Below are 16,990 nucleotides of genomic sequence, written 5' to 3'. Positions count from 1 at the left end.
ACAGAAGATCAAATTAGTGTGTGCAACACTGTACATGATATGTGAAAAAGATAAATACAACATTATTAAATACAGAAATTGATGAGAAGTTTAAAGAATGTGAGAGAGACATTGGACAAAGTAGTACACACAGTGGCATTTTTGGATGCAAGGCTTGTCTATGGTGTAGGAGTAGACAATGTGATTCATGTTGTCTAATTCAGCAAATGGCTACATTACTATAATGCTCAGTGCTTTGATTTTTATTTAAGGCTGGAACAACAAGTAAAGAGGACACAGTACTGGCTTCATGGCCTGCATAGGTCTAATAATAATGTAAGCTAGCATGAGGCATAGAAAAACATTATGAAAGTCATGGTTTCTTCCTTCACAACATTGAAATAGCTACTTGCTTGATCTCCAAAACTGAGTGTCAACTCCATGGTACAAAATGCTAAAAACCTAACTGTATGCTGGCTAACTTGGGTTCAGGTAATAACTTGGATACTTGGAGAAGCCGAATGGGAGAGGTGACAGTGAGAGGCTGATGCCAGGTTGCCCATCGTGAAGGAAGACAGTTGGTTTATTCCTACAACAGGAATACAACAAGGATTCACAGTTCTCTGCAGACAGGACCACCGCAAACAAAAACCCACATGAGGAGTGCACAAAGCCAGCCAAGCAGAAGAGCTGGGTAAAAGTATGCACGTGCATTAAGATGAGCGTTACAGGACACACACACGCACACACACACACACACACACACACACACACACACACACACACACACACACACACACACACACACACACACATGGATATGCGCAGATGAAATGAGAAGAGCAACACAAAATAAAAGTAGATTGTAGTAACTACTACATCCGACTAAATAGGCTAAAATTGTCTAAACTGGAAGTTTAATTGGCAGAAGTAATGTACTGATGCTGTGGAAATCATAAAACGTGGCATACAGAGAGCCACAATTAATATGTGAGCATTTAAGGTCCACGGTCTATAGCTGGGGCAGGTTGAATAGACATTGATGAAGTAGTCTCCAATGTAAGTGACAACAACACTCAATAAGTCAACAAAGGGAGAGAAAGCAATGTGAAACAGCAGCACAGTGACATTGAAACTGTTTATAGTTACTTTGTGTGTACATATGATAACAAAATTACATGCTTTCCTCAGCATGACAGACAGAATTTATTTTTTTTAAACAAGAAACATCTTTATTAAATTATCATGTATGACATAGGCCATGTTACATTTACATAAATGACAATAAACCATAGTGACACAATCTCAGTTGCAAACATTATACATTCCAAACTGTGTGACACAACTGTAGCTGCAAACGTTATATATCACTTCTAACATATTCAGTAATTGTTAGTCAACCATTACATAGCTCTTTCAAATCCTTCCATCCTTTAAACCTCATTCCTACTCTGCATGTATTGATCTCACAGTTCCCATTCATCCTATGTAATTTGCTCCTACCCCTTTCTAAAGATCCCAGATCTGTTGTATTAACTCTTGTTACTATATTCACTACTTCTATTAAAGTTGGTTTAGACTTTGATTTCCATTTTCTAGTAACTGCTATTTTGGCAGCCATCATAAAGAATGTATTGTTGAGGGAGATATTCTAGTATGCCTGACATTAAGCAGAAAATATAATCTGCAGCAGATCTTTCTTGCTGGCTTATAGGTTCATAGGTTCACAGGTTCATACTAGGCTATCTGCCCTAGGGCATTTATAAGCCTAGCCAGAGTGTGTTTGGCTCTCGCCACCCATTCTAAATTAATTTTGCTATGCCTTTTTTTGAGGTTAGTATACTGTGCCTCTGTCTAACAGTGACACAGAAGTGATAGCCGGGGTAAACCTACGATCTCCCATCCACTCATCAAGATTCCTCTTGAAGAGAGTCAATGTGGGACTCTGCCTAACCTGGACTGGGATTTTATTCCAGAGTGAAGGGAGCCTCTGGGTTATGAATCTGTCCCTCCAGCATGTCCTATTTATTTCAGTGCTGAGGTTCAAGTCTCTTGAGCGTAGCTCAATGGGATTTGGATTTTCTGAGGTGCAGCATGTACATTAATTCGGGTTGGACATGGCTTTATCGCCAGGCACAGATTGCCTCTGAGCAGGCGGTATGCCACTGAGTAGAGCTGGAGTTTCTTTAACCAGGCAGCATATGGCATCTGTTTGAGCCCTTTGATCCTCTTGGTGAGGTACTTTTGGGGTCTTTCCAGTTGCTGCAGGTGTCTGGTAAGGTACATCCCAAAAGGGCATTGTACTCAATTATGGGCCTGATGAGGGATGAGTAAAGAGGCACGATGACCTCCCCTGATCTAGATGTGAATCCCTTCATGATTAGGTGGGCTATATAAAATGTTTTTCTAACCACTTTGGCCACGTGGTTGTCAAATGAGAGATTGCTATCAACTTGGGTCCCCAGGTCCCTAATGACTTCTTCTGTACTTAATGGATTACCACCTATGTGGTAATTTGTGGGCACTTTGTTTTTGCCAAAGGGGATGACTATACACTTTTTGGCGTTTAGCTTGAGGCCATGGCTCTGGCACCAGTTGTCTGTTTCTATGAGGCCCTTTTGGAGGATGCTTGTGTCGGCTGGAGAGTTGATTATGGCCCAGTTTGCAGTCATCTGCGAACTTGGTCAGCCACAGTCCTTCCGTGTTGGCCTGTACCACTGAGAAATATATACCGAACAAGAGAGGTCCCAGGACTGAGCCTTGTGGGACGCCACTTGTAACTGGTTTGGAGTCTGACATGGCTCCAGCAATTCTAACCATGTGGGTTCTGTCCTTGAGCCAGTTTGCAACCCATCTAGTGACATAGGGGTTTATATTTAAGCTGGTGAGCTTATCTATAATGCCCGAGTGGGGTATTGTATCGAAGGCTTTTGCGAGGTCCAGGTAGGCTGTGTGGACCACCTCCCCTCGTCAATGGCCTTGGTGACTGTTTCAAAGAAATCGACCAGGTTTAAGAGGCAGGATCTGCCCTTAACAAAGCCAAACTGGGTAGGATCCAGTGTCTGTAGGTCCCCGATATCTTTATTTATGAGGTCCATGATGATCCTTTCCATAGCTTTGCAGACCAAGCTAGTCAGGCTTATGGGGTGATAGTTTCCAGGATCCGTTGAGGCACCACCTTTGTGGAGAGGGACCACTGTTGCTGTACGCCACTCTTTGGGTACATATCCTGTAGTAAGGTTAAGATTGAACAGTAGTTTTATGTTTGGGTTTAGCTCTTCTTGGAGTTCATGTAGGATGCAGCATCTGGTCCCATTGATGCTGTGTTTTTTTGCTTTGGAGAGGGCGGCTCTTACCTGAGCATCTGAGATGTCAGGGGTGCAGCACTCTGTTGGGATAGATATTTGCACTTTTGGTGGGGAGGGGGGGGGGAGTTTGCACTGAACCTGTCAGCTAGGATGTTGGCAATGTCTGTGGGCTCGGTGTATTTTTTGTCATTTTGGACTAATTCTGAGCATATCTGGGAATTCCTACCCAGGTTCCTAACATAACTAAAGAAAGCCTTGTGATTATCCTTAGTGTCCTGTGCAATTTTTCTCTCGAAGCTGGCCTTAGACGATTTTATGAGTGCCCGTAGTTTTTTGCTAATACTGATCAGAGATGCCTTCCCTTTTTGGGATTTTGCTCTATCATGTAGTAGCTTCCTCCTTCTGTTGTATAGTTTGTTTATGGCTGGGGTCCACCAGATAGGATGTCTGCCTTTGGAGGATTGGGTCTTGGTTTTATTTGGGATTGCATGATCCATGCATTCCTGAAGGTGTTCATAGAATGCGTTTATAAAGGATTCTGTGGTCTGGGCCATATTTTCCACAGGCTGGGGAGCTTTGAAGGATTTCGCCTCGGTTTTGAGGCATGTGAAATTTGCTTTAGAGAAATGTTTCACTGTGGTTTTCTGGGCAGGGGGTGGGGTCGGGATGTGAATATCCAGTAAGATTAGTTTATGTTCTGATCTTACTAGTGAGGGATACACTTCTGGTCTGGAGCATAGTGTCCCCATGTTGGTGATGATCAGGTCCAGTATGTTTTCCCCTCTTGTGGGAGTGGTAACAAGTTGTTCCATAGCATTTGAGTTTATAAATTCTAGGAAACTTTGGGCTAGGGTGTTGGAGCTAGAGCAATGCTCCCAGTCTATGTTTGGGTAGTTGAAGTCACCCAATATAATGGTGTTTGGAGAGACCTTCATATTTTCCAGTATTCTCAGGAAGGCAGAGTGGGGTTCCTGTGTTTGGGAGGGTGGTCTGTAGCAGGCTATAAACTGGAAGGCAGTTTTACCCACAGTTAGTTGCACATGGATAGTCTCTGATGCTTCGTGCTGTGCCACCAACCTGGAGATGTGGGTATCTTTGACGAATATTGATACTCCCCCTCCTTTTGTGGTTCGGTCCAAGTTTTGGGGCCGAAAAGCATGGTATGAGGTATAGCCTGGTAGTGCTGGGGTGCTCTCGGGAGCCTTGAACCAGGTATCTGTTACTGCACAGATATCGATGTGCTCCATGCTGAGGAGAGTTTCGAGTGCGTGCATCTTGAGGTTTAGACTTCTGGCATTGAGTAGCATTACCCTTAGTTTCTTTTTCCTTGTGATACCTATGGAGGTGGGTTTGTCTTTTGAGCTTTGCCTAAAAAAGACACTATGGGGGTGGCAGCAGCCTTTGCCAATATCCAAAGCCCAGGGGTGACAGGTGCAAGCCGTCCCTAGCGAAGCATCGTGGCTTGTCGAGCATGTCATCCCAGGCTGACAGGCATTGGATCCCCTTTGAATAACACCAACACTTAAGCCAATTGTTGAAATTGATCATCTTGTCTTCATATTGTGGCATCATTCTTGGTGAAGGTAAGATGCCACTCAAGGTCAGGGTCATACCGGCCTGGGCTACATGCTCAGAGAGCTCCTCTATGTCTCTTTTCATGTAGTCCAGGGAGGTACGTCTCAGGTCATTCACACCAGCATGGACAATGACTGAGTCATATTTGTACTTGCCTTGGAGTGACCTGAGTGCTTGTGTTATGTGGCAGATCCTAGCGCCTGACAGGCAGCTCACCATGACCTTCTCCTTGTTCAGCCTGGTGAGCGGGACGTCAGTGTGCCTGACGATAGAGCCACCTATTACAAGTGTATCAGGTGTGCTGTTTAGCCTTAAGGGCTGTGACTGTTTGGCACACTGGCTTTGTGAGCTATGTGTTGCACGTGTTTTGTTTTGGGGTAGCGGTTGCTTGGGTGTCTGCTTTGGAGGTCTCTGATGCTTAGGCAGATTTTTATTTAGAGCCTCTGAGTATGTTTTTGTCTGTTTATGTGTTTGGTTTGTTGTCGTGGTAGGTCTATGTGAGACTGGAATTGTAGTGAGTGTGGTTTCTTTCTCCTCCTGACTGGTTATGCCAGTACTGAGTTGAGAGAGCTTAGCCTCCAGTTTGGCTATATGGTTGCATCTCTCTCATGTGTTGGAATTTGTTGGGAGGAGGAGAGGGTTGTCTGTGTATATGAGGCAGTTGTAACATTGCCTCAAGATTCCCAGATTCACCAGCTGGACCGGAGAGGAGATTGACAACTGACCTTTGGACATGCTAGAATAGTTTTGGGAATTCCTTTATAATTGAAAAAAAGGGCCAATGGGGAACAAGGTACTCAAGAAGAGTTTGTGAGGGTGTGGTGCTTTTAATTTTTTAGAGCTGACTTATATAATTGCTTTAGTGAGCAAGTGCCAGGTAACTTAAATGCAATGTGTTACAGGTAACTTAAATGCAAAAATGACAAACAGTAACTTTCTTTCAAGTGAAACAAGGAAATAAGTACAGTAAGCAATGCAGATATAACTAGGGATCCACAGAAGTGCTAAAAGGCCACGTTTTAGGTGGAATTAGCATTTCAGGGAAATAAACAAACAACAAGCATACAAACAAAGCTAGATTCAGCAGGCCTGGATCTAGTCTATGTTACAGCAAACAAGGTGTACCAATTTCAGTAAGAAACAGTTAGAATATGCAGGCACTATAAGCCTTTAACCAGAAATTCCCTGCTCAGAAGGGCAGAGTCCAGCCTCTCCTCCCACAAGAGTGCAGACCGCAATCCTTCTTAACGTAAAATAACTGGCCTGAAGCCCAAGTGCTTAAACCAGAACTAATACACTTTTAGAATAACAGACACTGAACTCTCAATCAGCAGTTCCCAACTTAGAAGGATGTAAGCTACCTGTCCTGCCACCACAGTGCAGGCCACAAACCTTCCTAATGTAAAACAACTAGTCTGAAGCCCAAGTGCTTAATCCAAAAGACTTAGAAATGATAGCTACACTTTAATCAAGTTACTACCAGCAGTAATAAATACAACTGAATACTTTAAAGAATGCCTGGATTAGTGCTCAAGTTATACAAACAAAGCTAGATTCAGCAGGCCTGGATCTAGTCTATGCTACAGCAAACAAGGTGTACCAATTTCAGTAAGAAGCAGTTCAAATATGCAGGCACTATAAGCCTTTAACCAGAAATTCCCAGCTCAGAAGGACAGAGTCCAGCCTCTCCTCCCACAAGAGTGCAGAACACGAACCCTCTTAATGTAAAATAACTGGCCTCAAGCCCAAGTGCTTAAACCAGAATTAATACACTTTTAGAATAACAGACACTGAGCCCTCAATCAGCAGTTCCCAACTTAGAAGGATGTAAGCTACCTGTTCTGCTACTACAGTGCAGACCACAAACCTTCTTAATGTAAAACTGGTCTGAAGCCCAGGTGCTTAAACTAAAAGGCTTAGAATGAGTTACACCAAGCAGTAATAAATACAATTGAGTACTTTTAAGATGACGCAAAAGCAAAATAAAGTAGGAAAAAACACAAATACAGTAAAAGCAGATACATTTTTTTTTTTTTTTTTTGTGGAAAGAGAGAAAGGAAAGAGAGAAAGGAGTAGCAGAAACTAAGCTGATTGGCCTTCTCAAATGCTCTCCCTATACTGGGTAGAATGAGGTAATGACACTAGATTGATAGCCCTCAGTGTGCAATGCTGGAGTTAGAACCTGCTTAAAAAATTACATTATTGGACATGATTCTCTCATATGTGGTGGAAAAGAATATCACAGATCTGCAAAAGTGAAGCCATTCTTAATTCTTTTTCAATACCTATATATATGTCAGAATACATAGTAAACCTGGAAAGACGGCACACCTCTGTTCTGATGAAAAAAATAATGTTGAAATTAATGTCTTCATTCTTGCTGTATCCAAAATGATACCTTGAAAAAAATGTAGTTCTTGAATACTATCTCATCTATTTATTGTATTGTGATGCATTATATGAGGAATTTCACTTGACTTACAGAATTTTTCTTCTTCTTTCTAAATATTGCTTGTTTTCTTCCCTTTAGGATGGTACAAAGGATATACTCTGAAGAACAGGTCTTTCCGGGTAAGGTACTTTAGAATTTTATTAGACATATGCAAAGTATGTAAAAGAAAGATATTTAGGCATATCTATATCTATATCTATATCTATATCTATATCTATATCTATATCTATATCTATATCTATATCTATATCTATCTATGATACTAAACATAAAATATTAAAGGAAAAATAGTGTTAATCTGTATGGAATTGGTGTTAACTAATGCTTCTATAATACTGACTACAAGGACACCTGCAGCTGTTTGATTGAAGTGTTGCATGTCTAAGGTGTGAATATGATATTAGCAGATGTAGCCTATTACTGTATAAAACCACTTGTTGCTGGTTTGGCCCCGGGATGAAAGCACTGGACATTATGGGTACCAAATTCGGAACTTCTGACCATGTCAAATATCCTGGAAGTTAATTTTGTAATGCTAGTGGGTGCCTTGTGGTTTCCGATTTAATGAAGTCTTTGTTATGAGTGCCAGAATAACAAGTTGCTCACCAAGAGCAGATGCAGTATGAAATCTGTTTATTTTCTCTTTTATTGGTCCAATACCATGTTACAACAGAGTAAACTGTCTTTCTTCTTTCAGCAAGTGAAGAGCGCCACTATAAGGAAACTATTACTAAAATGAATGGTAGTGGATTAGCACCTACCTCTTTCTCTTTTCTGTCTAAAACATTTTGCTCCTTACATTTCCTACCCACTCACTATCTCACTAAATAGGTGCCTTAGTGAAGGCTATGTCCCAGTCACCTAAAAGTGCACTAAGATTATCTTGATATTCAAAGAAGGAGATATGCAAAAAGTTGTAAACTACAGTACAAAAATATACTAAAATCTCCTAATCAAAATATATGAAAGTCAAGGACACTAATTTTCCATTGTTCCAGGAAAATACTGGGCTGTCTGATTGCATGAAGATTATGAAATTTTCTTGGAATATGGCATTTTAGTCCCAATCACTCATTCACCATCATTTGAATTCTGTCTTACATTTACTACATATAACCCCATGGGATTGCGTACAGAGTTTTTTATCCTGAAAAAAATCGTTTTTTATTTTGCATGTGTGGATACACTATGGGAATTATAAGCATATAAAATCACAGGTAAGATTCACTTATTTCTTTTTAAGAATATGATATTTCATTCTTTTAATCTCACATTTTCAATGTGGTTTTATGAACTTGTTATAGCACCTTTACAGCTTTCTATAAGCTACTGCAGCATATTGCCTCAAATTAGAATATTGGATAGTCTACAACTGCTATATTGCTATACTATTCAAAGGCATTTTACACGGTTAACCATCAGTTGCAGTTTAGCACTCTGGAGACCTTTGGCTGCAGTGATACTGTCCTAACCTGGTTCAGTTTCTGTTTCACAATAGAACTCAAAGTGTTAGCTGGCAAAACACTTCCTCCACTTTCATTGCACCTAACAAATACTTAGCTCCCTCAGAGATCTATATTAGGGCCCCTTATTTCAGTTTATACAAATAACATTACCATAGTCACTACTGGAATCACCTTAATCCTGTATGAATATGATTTAGTTTTATTCCACTCTGTAACAACCCTTCAGAAACTATAAACTGAACTCCAAATATCATTCAAGAAATTGGATTGCACAAAAAACAGTTTTTCATGAAAAAAAAATGAGATTATTTATTTGGTGACCATCCTCTAAAATCATCCTTATCATTTGTAAACTTCACAATAAAAGACATACTTGGTGGTAATGAATTTGCCTCTCAATGGAAATACATTTTAGTCTCCATTAATAGTCACCCCTGTTATTTGCACTACATATGTAAAATGCTATTTGAGATGTTCACATACAGAAAAAATGCAGCATTTTATTGTCTATGACCAGCTTTATTTCCATTTTTAAAGAAGAAATATCCTGAAAGTTTATTATTCCTAAACTTATATATGGCATAATAGTCTTAGGAAGAAGACATATTCATTAAAATCACTGATATCAACCTACAGTAAAATTGCTAAATTAGCAATTGTCAATTGTGAAATATTATCTCTATCTGTATTTCTGCCGTGATTATCTTGTTTTTTTTGTTATTTTTTTTTCTGTTTTCAGGATTAATCCAGGTACTTTCTGAAAAAGAACTTGTCCTCATTGGGTAACATGGAAAATACAATAAAATAATTCAATAAATAAATAAATAAAATATACATATATGCACATACAGTACACATACCCTACCAATAAAGAGTATACCTGTATGAACACATTCACTTACTCACAGCTATGGATGTATCCATACTTTGTTCATACAATTACACACACACACATACACATACACATACACATACAAATACAAATGTACACACAAATACACATACACATACACATAAAGTGCGCATTCACTTACCCACAGCTATGGCCGTATCCATACAGGGGAGATTGTCAGCACAAATACCACAAGATACACATCACATAGCCAAGCACAACGCACACACACCCCTGCAGAGGTTCTGAATAAAAACTTACCTAAACAGCAGGAACCTCCAAAACACACTCACAAAGACTCCACACAACTCCAAACACATCACACACAGCAGACAACACACCAGTGTCTCACAAACACAGCCCATAAGGCAAAACAATAAATCATCACAGCCCACAAGATATAACAATAAACCAAATGTACTAGCTATTGGTGACTCAATTGTGAGACACACTGATGTCCCCCTCACCAGGAATGATAAGGGGAAGGTCACGGTCAGTTGTCTGTCTGGTGCCAGAATCCACCACATCACGCACGCACTTAAGTATCTCCACAACAGGTACAAGTGCAACTCTGTCATTGTCCATGTTGGTGTGAATGACTTGAGATGTACCTCCCTAGATTATATGAGGAGAGACATGATTAAGCTCTTAGAGTATGTGTCCCAGGCAGGTATGACCCTAGCCCTAAGCAGCATCCTACCTTCAACAAGAATGTCACCACAATACCAACAGAAAAATGATTGACTTCAACAATTGGCTTGGTTTCTGGTGTCATTCCAAGGGGATCTAGTATCTGACTGCCTGAGATGACATGGTTAACAGGCCTCGATGCTTTGCCAAAGATAGCCTCCACTTGTCACCACTGGGTTTCCAGATCCTGGCCAAGGCTCTTGCCTCCTCCATTGTGCCTTTTTTAGGCAATGTCCCAAAGACAAATCTTCAAACGTAAAAGATTTGCCAAAAAGCAAATTGAAGGTCATGCTGCTTAACGCTAGAAGCCTTAATCTGAAAATGCACTCACTGGATGCTCTCCTTGCACTGGAAGATGCCGATGTCTGTGTGGTCATGGAAACTTGGTTCAGGAGTGTGGAGAGCACCCCTTCCTTACCAGGCTATACTCAATCCACACATTCTGAGCCCAAATTGAGTTGGGAAGACTAAGTGTGGTGGAGTCTCTGTTTTCTTTAAGGACAGGCACACCTCCAGACTGGTTTGCCAGCATGATGCACTAGAACTACTCCAGGTGCAACTGACAGTTGGCAAGACACCCATCCAAGTTATAGCCAGCTATAGACCTCTCTCCATGACTCAGGATATCCATTCCTCTTACCTGAATCTACTTGACTCCATTAAGGTACCCTCTAACACTCTGATCCTTGGTGACTTCAACTACCTCACCATAGACTGGGAGAACTAATCCTGCACTAATGCACTCAATCAACAATTCCTTGACTTCATCAGTTCTAATGCACTAGACTATCTTTTCTCATCCCCCACAAGGAGAGATAACATTCTGGACTTGGTTTTCACCAATATGGGTGACTGCAGCACCCCTTTCATAGTATGTTCTTCCCTGGTGAGATCAGATCATCAGACTGTCTCATTCGAAGTTCTATCTCACACAATCCCCCAACCATAATCAAGCAAAAAAACTTCTCAAAAGTTGACTACAACCTCCTAAGGTAGGGTATCTGTAGCTTCACACCACAGCCCCCTTCTAGGCTGAGCAATATGTCAGTGCAGTATACAAGCACCTGTATAACTGTATGCACTCAGCCGTACCCAGTAGAACTAAAACCTGCTCGTTAAGGAAACAAACCTGTTTGGTGGACGTTCTCTGTCAGCAGGTTTTACAAAAAAAGGAAGAAACTATTGCCCAAGGGTAAAATGGAACATATTCCAAATTGGAAAAATGCCCTTCTTTGCCTCAACAAGCAAATTAGATCACTAGTAAAAGCCTCCCAAGCCAATTATGAATTGAAACTAGCCTCTGAAACAAATGGAAACCACAAAGCTTTCTTCAGTTACATCAGGAACCTCCATGGCAAAGTCTGGGTTTGTCCTGAATTTTTACTTAATAGTATCACTTATACAGATCCTGTTAACTTAGCCAACCTGCTAGCAGATAAGTTCAATGCAAATTTACCCCCCCCAGTCCACTCAAAAGCCCTTTCAACATCACTGATACTTGTACCGCACCTCACATCTCTGTAGATCAAGTGCTAAAGGCCCTATCCAAGGCAAAGAACACAGCTTCCATGGTGACTGATAGTATCCCAGGCTGTATTCTGCACCATCTCAAGCAAGAACTCATTTTGCCATTGAGCACCCCATTCAACCACAACCTAAGTACAGGCTTCATTCCAGCAGAGCGGTGAACTGCCATTGTCATCCCCTTGCAGAAAGGTGGTGGCACTACTGATGATGGAAACTATCGCCCCATTAGCTTGACAAGTCTGATCTGTAAAGCCATGGAACATATTATTATGGATCTCATAAACAAGGACATAGGCAATCTCCAAGCAATTGACCCCACCCAGTTTGGATTCGTCAAGGGCAGAACTTGCCTTTTGAACCTGGTTGACATCTTTGAGACTGTTTCCAAGGCCCTGGATGAGGGAAAATAAGTGCATACAGCTTACCTTGACATGGCCAAGGCCTTTGGCACAATCCCCCACTCAGGGATCATCAAAAAACGAACACAACTTGGCATAAATCCCTATCACATCAGGTGGATGGCGAACTGGCTCACTGAGAGGACCCCCAAAGTCAGAATAGGTGCCTCCACCTCTGATAGCAGACCTGTCACTAGTGGAGTTCCCCAGGGATCTGTCCTGGGACCCCTACTGTTTGGCATTTACTTCTCAGAGGTCCATGCAAGTTTGCAGATGACTGTAAGTTGGGTGCTGACATTGACTCCCCAAATGATGTTAACATACTGCAAGAGGGTCTCACAGCAACTAATAACTGGTGTCAAAGTCATGCCTCAAGTTAAACACAAAAAATGCATTATCACACCATACGGCAAAAACATGGCCCCTACTGATTACCAGATCAATGGCAACCCCCTAAGCACACAGCCTGTGGTGAGAGACCTGGGCATTCAGGTTCTTAACAACCTCACAGTCGACCAGCATGTAGCAGCAGTGGTAAAAAAAGCCTTTCACTTGATTCATCTCATAAGTAAAAGGATTGCATCCAGAAAAAAAGATGTTATTACCTCTTTAGACCAATAATTGATTGTAATGCTCCATTTGGTATGTACCTCTCCAAATATCTGCACCAACTGGAAAGGCCCCTGAAATACCTCACAAAGAGAATCCATGGCCTCCAACACCCGTCCTATGTGGACAGGCTCAAATCACTATCACTCTATTTGGTATCATACAGATTGCTCAGGGGTGATCTGTGTCTTGCCTACAAGTCAATCTTGGAGCCTGCCCTACTAAAAATGCTCCATATCCATAGGTCTAACACCTCACGCATTACATGCTTGAAAGGCTTGAATCTAATATGCAACATCAACAAAACCTGCTGGAGAGATAGGTTTGTCTCCCAGAGGCTGCCCTTCTCTGGAATAGACTTCCCATACATGTCAAACAGAGCACCTCGCTGACCCTCTTCAAGTGCAACCTTGATGAGAGGATGGGGACCACAAATTTGTCCCAGGGGTTCCACATGTGTCCCTCATTTACAGGGGAGACAGGTGCTGACTGAGGTTTCTTTTTGGGGATAAACTCTTGGCTAGGCTTGTAAGGGCTCCAGGGTCATTAGCCTAGTAACCTCCTATGATCCTATGATCCTATGTTCATACATATACAAACACATAAACATATACATATACATATCTATCTGTACATATATATATATATATATATATATATATATATATATATATATATATATATATATATATATATTTCGCTCTCCCTCTCTCTCTCTCTCTCTCTCTATATATATATATATATATATATATATATATATATATATATATATATACACACACACACACACACACACACACACACACACACACACACACACACACACACACACACACACACACACACACACACACACACATAAATGTACATATACAGTACACATGCACACACACCCTACCAATAAAGCATACACCTGTATGTACATATTCACTTACCTACAGTGATGGCCATATCCGTACTCTATTCATACAAATACATATATACCCTGTAAAAACATGTACAAATACGCATACATATACAGTATGCATACACATACCTAAAGATATGGCCATATCCTTACACTGCTCATACACATACACATACAAATACACTTATAAGCATACACATACCAATAAAACATACCCCTGCATATACCCATTCACTTACCCACATCTATGGCAATATCCATACTCTAGTCACATAAAGACACCAACACATACACATAAACATACACATACAGTACACATGTACACATCCTACCAATAGATAGTACACTTGCATGCACATATTCACTTACCCACAGCTATGGCCATATCCATATTGTCTTCATACAAATACACATACACGCACACATATTTATCCCAAGTTGACCAAATTGTTGGTGGTTAGGTGAGTGAAGTTCACAGAGGTAAGGGTCTATGGTAGTTAATAATGACTTCCTCTGTCCAGGATGGACATGGGCATCACTCCAGGGGTGAATTTGTGGTCACTCATCCACTGATGTAGGTTATGTTTGAATAGGGTCAGGGAGTGGCTCTGTTTCATGTGAACTGGAAGTTTGTTCCAGACAAGTGGCAGTCTCTGGGAGATGTATTTACCTCTTCAGCATGACCTGCTCATGTCAGAGGCTTGGTTAAGATCCCTGGACCGAGTGAACCTCCTGCAGTTTGATTTACAAATGTGTAGCATTTCCATCAGGGCCAGGTCAGAGACTGCCCTGTAAACAAGGGACAAGTCACCCCTTAGCAACCTGCAGGAGACAGAACACAGTGACAGGGCTTTCAGTCTTTCCATGTAAGACTTGTTTTGTGCACCCTGTAATTTCTTGGTGAGAAACCTCTGTGGTATATCCAGTTGTTGCAGTTGTCTATTGAAGTACATGCAAAAGGGAGCTTTGCACTCAATTATTGGTCTGATGAGGAGTGGGTATAATGGAATTATAACATCTAGATGCAATGCCTTTACATATAAGATATGCCACAGAGAAAGATTTCCTTAGTACTGTAGATATGTGGTCAAAGCTCAAGTTGCTAACAACCCAAGTACCCAGATCATGTACCACTGGGTCTACACTTAGTGGGTGCTGTCTATAATGTAGTTAGCAAGGATGTCAGCTTTCCCAAAGGGAATACTAATGCATTTTTTTGTATTTAGCTTTAATCGGTGGCTTTGGCACCGATCATTGGTGGACTCAGTGATTGCTCCCAATTTACAATCATCAGTGAATTTGGTGAGCCACAGGCTATCTAAGTTTGCCTGGACTTCTGAGAAATAATTTCTGAACAGCAAGGGGTCCAACACAGAAGCCTGTATTATGCCACTCATGACTGGTCTTTTGCTAGAGGTGAAGTCACCCACTTTGACAGTATGTGGTCTTTCGGTGAGCCAGTTGGCTATCCATGTGCTAATGGAGGAGTTAATTCCCAATTGTGAGAGTTTCTCTGTAATACTTGAGTGGGAGATTGTGTCAAATGCCTTGGCTAGGTCAAGATAGGTGTTATTCACTGTCTTTCCCTCATACAGGGCCTTGGTGACTTTCTCTAGGAAGTGAGCCATGTTGAACAGGCATGATCTACATTTAACAAATCTGAACTGGGTTGGATCCAGGCTTTGGAGATTACCTATGTCCTTGTTAATAAGGTCCATAATGCAGATGATAGTAGTCAAGCTTATGGGTCCATAATTCCCAGGGTTAGTTGATGGTCCCCCATCGTGCAGAGGGGTTACTGTTGCTGTCCTCCATTCTGACAGAACATGGCCAGTTCTCAGGCAGTGGTTAAATAGAGATCCAAGTGGGTCTGTTAGGTCATGTTTTAAGTTGTTTAAAAGGCAACCCGTGATGTTTTCTGGTCTCACTGATGATGTGTTTTAGCCTTGAACAGTGCTGAAATAACCTGCTCTCTTGAGATAATAGCATGGGGAATGGTGGCAGGTATACTTTGGGGGATGACTGGATAGGACAGAGGGTGAAGTTTTCTCCAAATCTGTCAGCTAGCAGGTTGGCTACTACCTCCGGTTGAGTGTGGGTGGTGCCATCCACAACCAGTTCAGTGCATAACTGGGTATTACCATTTTGATTTTGGATGTAGTTAAATAATGCCTTGTGATTATCCTTAGCTTTTATGCTCAGTTTGAGGTTATATTTGCTTTGTAGTTAGCTTTGGAAGACTTGACAAAATCTCTAATTTGTTTGTTTAAGCTAGAGAAGAATTTCTTCCTCTGCTGAGTCAGTTCCCTCTTGTTCTTGGACATTAGGTTCTTTATCTTGTTGTATAGCCTGTTTATAGTAGGGGTCCACCAGGGTGGATTATTTTTTTTTTTAGCAAGACCTAGTTTTAATCCTGTCAGGTATAGATGATTCTATACAACTGCTTAAGTAGTTATACAGGGCATTGGTGTACACCTCTGCATAAAAGTCCATGTTTTCTGTGTTTGAGGAGGCTTTGAAACTTCTTATACTATTGCGAAGAAAACATCTTAAGCATTTTTGAGCTTGATGGGGTATCTGGTCTTATATTTACATTGAATGAGCCTGATTTATTGTGCAATCTTACCAGGGAGGACATCACATGGGGGGGGTGCAATGCTCTCCCATGTTAATGAGTACTATGTTTGGGACATTTGAGCCCCTTGTGGGTATACTGACTAGCTGTTACAGAGTATTTGCACTAACAAAGTCCAAGAACCTCTGATCCAGCATGTTTGTGGTCATGTATGTTTCCCAGTCTATGGTAGGATAACTAAAATCACCCATGAGTAGGATGTTGAGCTGTATGGCCAGTAAGTCTAGGTATGTGGTACACTTTTCCTGTTTCATGGTGGGGAACCTATAGCTAGCTATGATGTGATAGGGATCTTGGCCTATAGTTGATGGGACATGGAGTAGCTCAAGAGAGTCATACTGTTTGACCAGTCTCGAGGTGTACTTATCCTTAATGAAGATGGATACACTTCCTCTTTTGGTTCTTTTATGCTCAGTTTGTGATTTGAATGTATGGAAGGTATTGTAGCCCTGCATACCAGGGGTGATTTTGGCTCTTTTGAACCATGTCTTGGTGACTGCACAGATGTCAGCATCTTCCAAAGTGAGGACTGCTTCCAGGGAGTGCAGTTTC

The 16,990-nt window shown here is 41.2% G+C and overlaps 1 protein-coding gene across 1 annotated transcript in view; it reads left to right on the top strand.

Annotated features, from left to right (window-relative positions):
• The window catches only part of LOC122795974 (dedicator of cytokinesis protein 2-like), a 2,887,083-nt gene that overhangs the window by 102,896 nt on the left and 2,767,197 nt on the right, over positions 1–16,990 (top strand). Inside the window, exon 3 of the mRNA XM_044064456.1 lies at positions 7,393–7,433. Coding sequence (XP_043920391.1) covers positions 7,393–7,433 — 41 coding nt within the window. The remainder of the gene's footprint in view (positions 1–7,392; positions 7,434–16,990) is intronic.

The sequence above is a fragment of the Protopterus annectens genome, chromosome 2.part2 (genome assembly GCF_019279795.1).
Source record: "Protopterus annectens isolate FY-2018-M chromosome 2.part2, PAN1.0, whole genome shotgun sequence".
Lineage (NCBI taxonomy): Eukaryota > Metazoa > Chordata > Ceratodontiformes > Protopteridae > Protopterus > Protopterus annectens.
Note: the sequence above shows the minus strand (reverse complement) of the source record. Positions and strands in the feature narration are given on the sequence as shown.